The sequence below is a fragment of the Bos javanicus genome, chromosome 15, assembly GCF_032452875.1.
Source record: "Bos javanicus breed banteng chromosome 15, ARS-OSU_banteng_1.0, whole genome shotgun sequence".
Lineage (NCBI taxonomy): Eukaryota > Metazoa > Chordata > Mammalia > Artiodactyla > Bovidae > Bos > Bos javanicus.
In genome coordinates, this window is record NC_083882.1 from 41320453 (window position 1) to 41333113 (window position 12661).

General features: G+C 48.2%; 1 protein-coding gene across 2 annotated transcripts in view; it reads left to right on the top strand.

Moving 5' to 3' along the window:
• The window catches only part of GALNT18 (polypeptide N-acetylgalactosaminyltransferase 18), a 358416-nt gene that overhangs the window by 169170 nt on the left and 176585 nt on the right, over positions 1-12661 (top strand). For both annotated transcript variants that reach the window (XM_061440790.1, XM_061440791.1), the window contains exon 2: positions 203-395. In XM_061440790.1, the coding sequence (XP_061296774.1) occupies positions 203-395 (193 nt within the window). The remainder of the gene's footprint in view (positions 1-202; positions 396-12661) is intronic.

Genomic DNA, 12661 nt, shown 5'->3' on the forward strand with positions numbered 1-12661 from the left:
TGTTAGTGCTTGTTGGGTGGATGAATGGATATATGGAAGGATAAATGGGCTTGGGGGAGCATGATGATTCTATTCCCCCCACCCCCAAAGTTGGGGCTAAGATCGTTTTATCCAAAGCAATGGTGAGGAAGGGTAAGGGGCTGTCATGGCATATGCAGGCGTGTACTCTGACCCACTGTCTCCTTATCCCTTCTTTCTCCAGAAGCCCCCGCCAAACCTGAGGAGGCAGAGGCTGAGCCCTTCACAGACTCCTCTCTGTTTGCACACTGGGGCCAGGAGCTCAGCCCCGAAGGCCGGCGTGTGGCCCTGAAGCAGTTCCAGTACTACGGCTACAACGCCTACCTCAGTGACCGCCTACCCCTCGACCGGCCCCTGCCTGACCTCAGACCCAGTGGGTGAGCAGAGTCAGTGGCCGGGCCCTTGTCGACCTGCCGGTGGGGAGGTGGGGTCCCCATGGTGCTGGGGACAGAGCCAGGACTGGGTGTCTGGACTCCTGATTGCTTCCCAGCTTTAGCTTAGGGTCCTCCCTCCTCGGCCTGCATCGAGCAAGTCACTCTCCCTCTCCTCCAGCCTCAGTTTCTCTATCTGCTAAGCAGGGAGAAGGCTTTCTTCCATTAGAAATAAGAAATTTTGAGGACTAATAACCGAATTTAATCCTTAAGGGCACAAGAATCATCTGGCACTCCTGTTAATAAGTCATTTTAACCCAATTAGTTGCATTTTTATGAACAATTATTTTTTTCTGTAAATTAGTTTCTTAAAGTACATCCATCTTCCAAGGCTAACAAGTCATTACACCCGACAGAGAAGTCTGTCTTGACTTCTCTCTTTGTTACAAAAGATGTTCCTTTAAGGTTCAGTTAGAATTTTTATTACTCCTAATTATTAAAAATGTGGGCACGTACCACAGCTGAGAAAATCTCATTAACTTTTGTGAGCTCCCCCCTCCGCACCTTCTCTTCCTCTCTTTCTACTTATTTTAAAATTTTTCTTAAAGCTGCAAACCACAGTTAGCTTGTGTCTGGAGTTTTCAAGAAAGATTTTGCTTCTGGGTTTGGAGTCTGTGTTCTTTGGGAAGGAGAGTTCAGTTCAGTTTCATAGACATTTATTGAACATCTGCTGTATGCCCTGTAGTGAGGTATGGTTTTTCTTAGCCCAAGTGAGCCTGGCTGGGCTCTAGGGATGAAAGACCATCTAAGGATCTACACAGGGAAAGAAGAGTATATGTTCATTTAAAGAATACTTGGGGGCTTCCCAGATGGCTCGGTGGGTAAAGAATCCACCTGCAATGCAGGAAACACAGGTTCAAACCCTGGGTCAGGAAGATCCCCTGGAGGAGGGCATGGCAACCCACTCCAGTGCTCATGCCTGGAGAATCCCGTGGACAGAGGAACCTGGTGGGCTATAGTCTATAGGGTTGCAAAGAGTCAGACATGACTGAAGCGACTTAGCACACACACACAGGACTCTGCAGAGGCCTCAGCCATGATCTTGGCCAGCACAGAAGCTATAGACTCAGGCACAACTCAATACACATTTTTCCCAAAATAAGGGGAAATGGTAGATTTTGCTCACTGTAGCGTGGCTGTAATGATGACTGGTGTTTGCATGAGCTTGACTGGTTGAGATGTGCTTCCCATGTGGACCACACCAACCTGCATGAAGGTGGGCAGGCAGTTGGCATAGTCCCATTCAGAGTCGAAGCAGCTGAGGAACAGAAAGAGTAAGAACTCTGGCTGACATCACACAGTTGAATAAGTGACTGAGCTGAGACTTGAACCAATGTATCCAGAAACCAAATCCAGGCCTTTGACCTGAGCCCACAGCTGGGCTGCCTTGACTGTGCAGGAGGCATGCTGAGAGCTGACTGACACCCTTCCAGCCTTCATTGAGAGAGGCGCTGTACACACCAGTCCTTCCTGCTTCCATGGGAGAGAAGCAGGAGTTGCTGGGTGGAGAGACCACATGGCCTTTCTCTGAAGTTCAGGGCTCCCTGGAAAGCCCGCTCTGAAGGGAGTGCATGCAGAAAAGGCAGCCCAGCCTGGACTTCCCGAGTTTGCTAAGAAGGTGGTGGCAGGTGCGTGGGCCGGGGCTGGAGGGGGATGTCTCTGGAGGACTCCAGGTGAGCTGAATTCTGTGGTTTCCTCCTGAGCCACTGGAGAGAAGCAGTAATCATAATGGAAAGACCTTTCCTCTGCACAGAACTTTACAGTTTATCGAGCTTCCACACCTCCCCTGTGGGCAAGGCGACTTCTGTCAACCCCTTTTTATAGCCAGTGAAACAGAATCTCTGATAAAAGGCAGAGCTGAGCCTGCCTGCTCTCAGCAGGGGCTCCTGCGGAGGCTCTAAGGACGGTGGTGTCTCTTTGCACATGGACTGGAAGGCTCTGTCTAGCTCTACTTCAGCTGCTGTGCCAGACACACACCCAGGATTAGACAGCCGATGGTGGACCGCTCGAAACAAGCACATGCTTGGGTAAAACAGTGCCTCTCTTTGTCTGTTAATTTCCATGAAAACATCACTGCCTTGTAACAAGGTCATTGCTTGCTTATCCCGTTTAACTCATTTTAGAAATATCTTTTCAATATCTTTACTGTCATCCTATTTCAAATTACACTGCCAAACGTTTATATAGCATGAGCCATGTTTTCAGGGAAGCATTTCACACTTTATTTACATTAACTCTTTGATGTCTCACAGTAACCTTCTGGAGCAGGTAGAAGACACACGCTTTACTCTTCTACTCATGACACTTTGACACCAGATGTGGGTTTTTTCCCCAATATCGACCAATTCTGTGACACCAGCTGGGTGTCCCTACAATTCAGTTAGCTTTAGATGCTACCTACCAGAGTTAGTGTCAGATCCCATAAGTTAAAGGCTCAGTCCCACAAGACTGGCCCCACTTTAGGTACCAGTCACAAGTCCCAGTTGTCATCTGTACTTGTCACTGCCCAGCTGTAATTTGGGATTCAACTGCTCCTTGCTGCTGGTGGTGGTTTAGTCACTAAATCATGTTTGACTCTTTTGCTACTCCATGAACTGTAGCCCAGGCCCAGAGACTCCTCTGTCCATGGAATTCTCCAGGCAGGAATACTGGAGTGGGTAGCCATTCCCTTTCTGACCCAAGGATTGAACCTGGGTCTCCAGCACTGCAGGCAGATTCTTTACCGTCTGAGCCACCAGGGTACAAGGGGCTGGTAAAGGGGACTGGACTATCTTCTGCAGCCCCTAGTGGTAGCAACTGGGGCAGAAGCACGCACGCCTGTCCCCAAAGGAGTCGTGGGTCTTCAGCTGGGGAGACTCTGGAAAGAAGAACATTGAAGTGGAAAGAGTCAGGACGGGATTACAGCAGGGAAAGAATAAAGCCTGGAGCCAGGGTTCTGGATCCTCCTGGGAGCAGGTTAGGGTCCATCCAAGGTGGCTATGGGTGTTTGCGGTGTTACCACTATGAGTATGGCCAGCAGATCTGTGTGTACAGATTGGAAGGTCACAGGGTCTTCATGCTGCAGCCGCTAGACAAACCTCTGAGATCTCTGAACTTTGGGGTTCAGGAGGACTGTCTTCATGAGCATCATGTATGGTAGGCAGGTAACAGCCTCCCAAGGGTGTCCACATCCTGGTCTCTGGAACCTTTAAACATGGTGTATGCAAAGGAGAATTAAGGTTGCAGATGGAATTGAGGTGGCTAATCAGTTGGCTTTAGAATAAGGAGATCATCCTGAATTATCTGGACGAGCCCAGAGTAATCCCAGAGCATTTAAATGTGGAAGAGAAAGCCAGAGCGATGGCAATGTGAGAAGGACTCAGCCAGACACTGCTGGCTTTGAAGATGGAAAAGAGCTGTAAATGGGGGAAACCTGTAGATACTGAAAAAGCAAGGACAGTGTCTAACAGGTTATCACCTGGAACTTCCAGAAAGGAATGCGGTTCTGCTGACACTTTGACTTCAGCCCAGTGAGACCTCTGTCAGACTTCTGGCCTCCAGAATGGAAGATAACTAATGTGTGTTGTTTGAAGGCACCAAGATGCAGGACTTTCTTACAGTGGCAGTGTTAGGACACTATCCAGTGGGCACAAGATCCTCAGAAGGCTAAAAGTGCCCTGCCCTTGGTTTAATGTTCTGCCTTTGCTGTGTTAAAATTCTTAGTAAGTTTTCGACAAAGGCCACCATGTTTTCCTTTTGCACTGAGCCCCACAGGCTATGTATCTGGTCCTGGTGGGGAAGCAGGGCAGTTTCAGGTGAGAAGCTGGGACATGATCACTGGATTATCTAGGGGTTGCTTCCCCAGGGCCAAGGATTTACCCCAAGAGCCACTGTCTGCTCACCAGTCCTTCCTGTGTGGCAGGCACTGTGCAGACAGATTAATGTCCGCCTTCTCCTTTAACTTTTATCCTCATGTCTCTATGGGGTAGTTATTATTGTTCACATTTTATTTAGGAGAATGCTGAATATTTCCTAGGTTAAGAAACTTGATCAAGTTCCTGGTGTTTTTACGTAAGTCTGTGTCTCTAGGATGCTATACAGCCCCCTCGCCCCACCCTTCCTAGGGGGGCTTTTCTAGTTTGGAATCTTGGCTCTGTGGAGATGACCCAGAGGTCTTTGGAAGATGAGGCTTCCATGACGGTTGCCTCAGAACAAAGGGGTAAAATCAACACCCCGAATAATGATTCTGCTGCTGCATCAAAAATGCTAACTGCACAGACACAGGAGGAAATACTTCTTAACTGGGGCAATCTGGGAAAGTACTTGTGGTTCCTGGTTAATTAAACATATTATGAACCAGTAGTATCACATGATTGTTCTTAAATATAATGTAATCTTGAGCAATATTAATGTCTTAAAATGGGGAGGTGAATAGTTTTGTTCTATTCTGCTACTCAGATCAAAGCTACAGAATTGGATTTTATGGGATATAGAGAAAGTGAGGTATGTTTAGAGAACAACTCAAGAGGAAAAACTGGGTAACATGACAGACAGATGAAGTTTCTGCTGGATTATAGAATAATATGTAAAACCCGATTGCCTGGATTCCAAGGCCAGGTCTCTCGCTTCTAAACTGGTTGACCTCCAGCAAGTTAACTAGCGTTTCTATGCCTTGGTTTTCCTGTCTGTAAATTGGAGATGGTAATACACAGATTGAACATGTAATATATGTAGACACCTTAGAACATTGCCTAACATCACAGTAACTGCTATTTAACTTTTTGTTACTCTGGGTCCCTGGGCTTCCCTGCTGGCTCAATGGTAAAGAATCTGCCTGCCAGTGCAGGAGATGCAAGAGACCTGGGTTTGATCCCTGGGTTGGGAAGATCCCTTGGAGGAGGAAATGACAGCCCATTCCAGTATTCTTGTCTGGAAAACTCCCTGGACGGAGGAGCCTGGCAGGCTACAGTCAAAGGGGTCATAAAGAGTCAGACACGACTGAGCGACTGAACACATCGGGGTCTCTGATTTGTAAAATGGATGGCCTGGGGGCACGGTCATGACTTTATGTACTAGAAGGACCACCAAGCAGACAAGGAGTGACACAGGCCAGGCCTTCCACGCTGGCACTAGATGAGAGGAGGGCCAGGCAGGCATTGCAAGACAGATCAGAGTGGTTTCTCCCCAGCCCCAGAGTTCTGAGCATCAGAGGCTGGAGCCAGGCTCTGCTGGAAAGCAAAGATGCCCCATCCTCCTCCTTCCCACCTGCAGTGCCTGCCTTCCCCACCTCCCCCACGTTCCTCAGCTCACCTTGCCACAGGCCTGGTCTGCTCACCCACAAACCCCCCACACGGAGACGCTCAGTCCCTTGTCTGACTTCTCCACTAGCGCTGGATGCTGTCTGTGTAGTCCCAGCAATCCCATTTCCCCTGGATTTCTAATAAGTTTTAGGAGCAAATGATTGCCCTGCTTCCTGTTGGCTATTTACAGTTTAATTGATTCATTTCCCTCCTTCTTCTACTTATAGTCTATGTTTGATATAGCAGATCCTTGCTCCAAATCAGTAGAGTCCCCTGAAAGGATGTTAGTAGAACTGTTTCTGAGTGAAAGCTGGACACTTTGATGATCACCTCTACTTAGAATTTTACCTGTTGTCATTCTGGTGTCAGACACTCTTCTGAGATGAGGCTGGCCCATTTCCCTTGCCTTGTAGATGATTAAAACTTCTGTCCACTATCTCTTCCACATCTGAGCCAGACATGCATCCTACCAGGACCCTGAAGCCCCTGGCTACACTAAATATCCCATTGCCTCCACGACCCCTCTGGCTTATTGGATGATCTGGGCTTGTGGTTGTGGTTGGGCAGGGAGTAAATGTCCAACTCCAGGATTCCATTCTGTTAGGCTGTGGTGGAAGTCCCACCCGCGGGCTTTTCCTGGGCCTGCATTCATTCTAGTGTTCACTGCTTGAACGTTTGTTCAGTTGTTCATTCAGCCAGATCCTGGGTGCTTCCTGAGTTTGTTCTCTGTGCTGGGTGCTGCATGAGGCACGGGGGTGGGGGTGGGGGGCTGGTGAGCAAAGCAGATGTGGTCTTGATCTCATGCAGCTTATAGTCTAGTGGAAATACTGACATCTGTTAAATAATCACATAAAAGCTAAGTGGCAATAGCATATACGTGGCATGAAAGAAAAACAAAGGAGCCTGTGAGAGTCTAACAGGGATCACACCCCAGGCCAGGAAGCACACTGTGTCTTTCTTCGCTGGTTTATACGTATGCTGTCAGGGAGGAAGGAGCTGAGCTTACTCAGGTGACAGCAGGTGGCTGGGATTCTTTGTACGCCAGTGTCTACACACAGTTGCATAATCACACCATCGGAAACCACACACCCAGGCTCTGGAGGAGCGCAGAGAACCCGGCTTCAAACAAAGAGTGTGTTCGGGGATTGCTATCTCTATGGGCTCAATGAAACAGGAAGGCAATCTAGGCTTCACATGACCAGTAGAGCTTTATTGTAATAGTCCACATCACCCTCCTAGATGCGCTGTGTCTACCCTATCTTTCATCAGAGTTGACCTGGAGTGACTTCCATTTCATCCCTCCCTCCACCAGGTCTCTGGGTTGTCATAACACCGATGTCTGGCCAGACAAATCTCTAGATGGTCATAGAAGGAAGGTGCAGACCCTGGTTTAATGGGACCTTTGAGCACTGACTTTGGAGGCAAATGAGCCCAGGTGGAAGCCCTGGAAAATAACTTGCTGTCTCAGTCCAACTGCCCTCATCTATAAAATGGGGATAAAATGTTTACCCTATAGGATTTTTCCTATAGGAAAGAATAAAAATCAGAGGGGGGGAAAGGTAAAAATATACGTACATCTCTTAGTATGATTTGTCATGAGTCATTAGCACTCAGTAGGTGGAACTTATTAATGTTGTTACTTCAAGATATTCTGTATGGAGTCCCTGGGCAGTAGGGGTAGCAAGCACGGTGCAGTCTCTGAGCTCCAGAGATTACAGAGATAGAGATGCCAGCCACCAGGAGTGGAAGTCTTGATTGCATGCGTGCCCAGTGAGAACCCCCACACTGCTCTCATCCTTGGGTCTCATTAAGTCCAACAGACTGAATGCTGGCAGGCTGGGAACCTGTCTAATCTGAAAAGTTCTGGAAGAAGCCAGAAGTGTAACCAAGTGAAGTCAGAGGAGGATCAAACAAGTCCTGTGGGTGCAGGTGGGAGGGTGGAGGCCAGGGTGAGGACACAGATGGCCGTGAAGGGATAAGAAGACACTGCTGATCCCAGGGTGCCATCCTTAGGAGGTCAACAGTACAGCTGAACCATCGTGTGCTGACCGCAGTATAGGGGAGACCCTCGACGCTATCTAGGAGAAAGGAGGGGCTGGGGACACTCAGGGAAGTGGGTATTCAGGGGCGTGTTATCTTCTCTCTGCTTGGTCTAGGTGGGTCCCTCCTGCACTCCCAGAACCCAGGCATAGTTAGACCCAGTTCCCCATACACACTGGCCAGCAGCCCCCAGCTCACATTCTACTTTGATCTTCACACTGGAAGGGGTCAATCAGCCTCCACGAGTCATGCTTCGATGCACTGGGAGCTCATAGATTTGCCCGGGTCACAGGAAGAATCCATCCCTCCACTGTGGAGGGGTCTGGCTGCTGCCCTGGCTGATATCCAGTTCCCAGGTGCCTGACTTGGCCTCTCTTAGTCTGGTACTGCCTCTCTGCCTCTCGCAGGTAATGGCATCACTAAAGCTCTTGACATAAACTTGCCTCACGAACAGCTCAAAACCGTCCTGGGGAGCTCTGGTGGGAGGCTCCTGTCCCCATACCACCTCTGTGTGCAGGGATCGATACAGTCAGCTTTATCAGGACCATCAATCCCAGCTTATTAGACAGCCACAGTTCTCCCTGCTCAGAAATGCCTTGTTTTTATCTTTAGTGGAAAATGGCTTAACTTTGAACAAGAATAAAAGTACAAAGGGAACTTTTATGGCTTAATTTTACAGGAGAATGTGCCTCTTCTCAAAATGATTAAGGCACCAGTCTGGTACAGTCAGGCTTTCTCAAGGCATGTAAATAGGGAAGGGTCGGTTATAGCCACCCTGGTGGCTCCTCTGACTCTCATGTACCCTGGCCCTTCTCTGGAGAGGTGAGCAGAGACGGGGGTAGACAGAAGCAGACACCAGAGTGGGTGGGGACGGCAGGCTCTGGGAACAGAGGCTGTACTGGCCAGACTCCAGTAGACATAGGGGCTGGGGGAGATCATTGGCATGTGAATACAAGAGGCATAGCCCTCAGGTAGAGGCTGGGGCTGGTTGTTGGGTAAAGTGGCCAGATTTCGGACCAGAAGCGCTGGGCTTGATCTGAACAACCCTCTTCCATAGCAGCTCTTGGACGTGTGTTCCTTTGGCAGGACTTGGGATGCCCTGCTGTAGGCAGGCTCCTGTCCTCAGTTCAGTGTCTGGCAGTAATGATGGTGGGTGGGACCGGCAGGTATGAGGACATCTCGTCTGACATGCTGGTCTTCCTCCCTCTTTTTGCCTCTCCCCTCAGCCTTGTAAGTTCTGCTTCAATGTTGAGATGAAAATAGGAACCGGGACTATGTGTATCCATTATATGTGTGTTGGGTGCTTTGAAACAGTAGCCTCAGTTTATTCAGCAGATGCTGGCTGAATGAATGCTTGCTGATGGCCAGAACAGTGCCAGGCAGAGCATGCGCAGTCGTGAACAAGATCCTTGCCATCAAGAAGCTGTGGTCTAGTCATAGGATGGCCAACCATCCTGGTGTGCTTGGGATTCTCAGTGTTGAAACTGGGAGAGTCCTGGGCAGACTTGGATGAGTTGGTCACACTGCCTAGTCACTACTACAGTGGTGATTGGATATATGTGTCCTGTGGCATTTGGTGATGGCCAGGAGCTGGCTAGGAGGAAGAGGAAGTTCGCAAACTATTTCTTTAGTGAGAAGTTTTCCATTCATCACATATGAGAGAGAAGATCCTGAACTATATGGAGAAGACACCTAAGTGATCATTTCTCCTGCCTCCCTCTGTCCCTGCCTCCACGTGAAAAGATATAGAGAGCAGGGGAGTGGCTTGCCCAGGATCACACAGCAATTTGGGGCACAGCTGGGTCAGTGCCTGGGTGGCTTTATCCATCCCTTCTCCCCCACAATGCTCTCTCCCTATAAACTAGCCCACCTCATCTTTCTTATCCTGCCCACTCTTCACCTCTCTACTCACAGAAACCCAGGTTAAGGTTAGATGCTGTGCAGTCTGGAGAAAAAGCACCGAGGCTGATCCTGGGAAGGCCTTGAGTGACTCTCCAGAGAGAAGGGAGGGAGGGAGGATTTAAGGAGCTCAATACATTTGGCCAGGGGAGATCGCTTAATTATAGTGCAGAAGAACTGAGAGCTGCTGGAGATGGAATGTGAGCAACTGGGGCCAAAATCCCAGGGAAGGAGAGCAGGAGAAGGAAGGACCTGCTGGTGAGAGAAGACCTGACTCTCCTTCTAGGGAGGAGGTTTATACAAAAAGGAGCGAGCTGGGATCAGTGGCATGCATGTGAAGTTCAGGCCTTATGCAGACATACCTTGTCTTACTGCATTTCACGTTACGGTGCTTCACAGATACTAAATTTTCTACAAGTTGAAGTGTTGTGTTATCATGTGATGGTTAGCATTTTGTAGCCATAAAGCATTTTTAAATTAAGTCATGTACATTGTTTTTTTCAGACAATGCTATCACCCACAATATACTATCATGTAATAGAAACATAACTTTAAATACACTGAGAAACCAGAATATTCATATAACTCACTACATTGCAGTATTTGCCTTATTGCAGTGGACTCAAACCTGCAATATCTCTGAGGTATCCATGGATAAAATAAATAAACGTGTTGGTTTAATTCTGAAAACCTACTATATGCCAGACTCTGGTTTAAGGTTGGGAGCTAACACAGTAGCAAAATAAAGTCCCTGCTCTGAGGGAAGGTCATTATAGTGGGAGGAGACAGAAATGAACACACACAAATGTGATGTACTCTCCTAGGTGTTATGTTCAAAAGGGTTGTCATATAACAGCTGAGTTTGAAAGAGTCTTGCATGTAAAAATAGTGATCAGTAGAGTTGAGCTTGAAAAACGAATATAAAATTCCTGCTCTGCTTAGAGAAAGGTCACCAGGAGATGGATACCAGACACGGCAGCTCAACCCATCAGGATGGCCATGGCCATTACTGGGAGAAATTCAACTTGGAGTGGTTATGTGGAGCTTTAAAAAAGAAAAGAGAGGGGTGGAAGGCAGTTAACCCTTAACTCTGAAAAACACTTGGGAAACACCTGAAGCTTTAGATACGGAGGCTCTGAGAAGTCAGAGGAAACCCCTGGAGGTGTAGGAACAGACTAGAGTCAGTCTCATGGCTGGTGGGGCAGACAGTTAGCTTGTACTGATACAGTGACCTTATTAGGAGCTCTTCATTACACTTTCAAAAAAGAAAAATAAAGGTCATGTGCTAGTAGTCTGACCATATAAAGTGTTTTCTTTAACTGCAGTTAGCAAGTAGGTTGTGTGTTAACACTTCTATCATTTTCCATTCCTAAGGAAAGGTCAACTGCTGGTCTTGGTAACCATAAGTAAGCACTAGCCAGAATTATTTGACTGTTAACCACCACCTTTTAATTGCTGTTATAACAGTACTATTCACAACAACACTTTTTTGAAAGGGTCTGATGAGCTTAACGGAGAAGGCAATGGCACCCCACTCCAGTACTCTTGCCTGGAAAATCCCATGGATGGAGGAGCCTGGAAGGCTGCAGTCCATGGGGTCGCTGAGGGTCGGACACGACTGAGCGACTTCGCTTTCACTTTTCACTTTCATTGTTGGAGAAGGAAATGGCAACCCACTCCAGTGTTCTTGCCTGGAGAATCCTAGAGATGGGGGAGCCTGGTGGGCTGCCGTCTATGGGGTCGCACAGAGTTGGACACGACTGAAGTGACTTAGCAGCAGCAGATGAGCTTAAGGAGACATCCCAGCCTTTCTCCTTCATTCAGCCTTTCTCCCTCATCCTCCTCATCTCTTCCTCCCTTCACTGCAGTTACCTGAGCTGGCTCCCTCCATCACCTCCTCTCTAGTCGCAACTCTGTCCCCTCGACCCCGCGGGCCTTTGCACCTGTGGTGTGCCAGGTGAGTTTCTGACCCAGCCTCTCCTCTCATAGAGCCCTTCCCTGACCGCTCCTAGAACAGCTGCCAGGGCACCACACTGTCCTCTAACACCACATTACTGTTCATTTCGGCGCTTGTATGAAATTGTATCATTTGTTTGCTCCCATGTTTGCCTGTTTCCCACTTCAGAGCACAAGTTCCATGAGGACAGGCACTTTGTCCTTGTTGTTTTAACCCTGAATGCAATACCCACCTCATGGAAAAAAACTCAATAGATTCCATCAAATGCAAGAATGAACGAATTCTACACCAATCTGTTACCCTGATGGCTTTACTCACATCCTAAGTATGAAGCAGATTTGGATAAAACCTTGGTTCTTTCCCTTCCCCCATTCATTTTTTTCATGAGAGAAAAAAAGAGCTGGAAATAGAATGAGAGAAGTTTCTGTAAACTTCTGGTAACCATAGAGATAGTGATTTTAGTTTATTAATCTCCTGCTCTTAAGCAGGCTGGGGCCCCACTGTGATTTCTGCAAAATTGCTTAGCGCTGGTTATCCTGCAGCCTTCCTCATTAAGGAAGAGCAGGCCCATCCCTATCCTGCAGCACTTTAATTACAACGAGCAGAAGCCCTGTGCTATTATGCTCATTATTGCATTATTATGCTCACCTGACTGTACCTCCCACTTTGGAGCAGTGCGACACGGTCACCAGCCCTGAACCCCTGGAACCTTTGGTGGCCGATAGTGGGAGCAGGCAGCCTCCACTCTGAGCTGAGGACCGAGGTCAGGGCCACAGTTGCTGCTCTCTCCTTTCATTCAGCTGTCCTGAAGATGGGAGCTCAGTGCCCTCTGGAACAGTATCTAGTGTCAGCCAGAGAAGGGCACCAGCAGTGGTTTCCCATCTACAAAGTCAATGCTTACAGGAGAAAGAATTGACATGCCCTTGGGAGCAATGACATTCCTTATTGTCTGGCCTCGTGATGGGGTCTAATTTTAGGGTCTCACGTTCCTCTTCCCATGGAGAGCGGCATGCAGACTTTTGTGATTTTGCCTCACG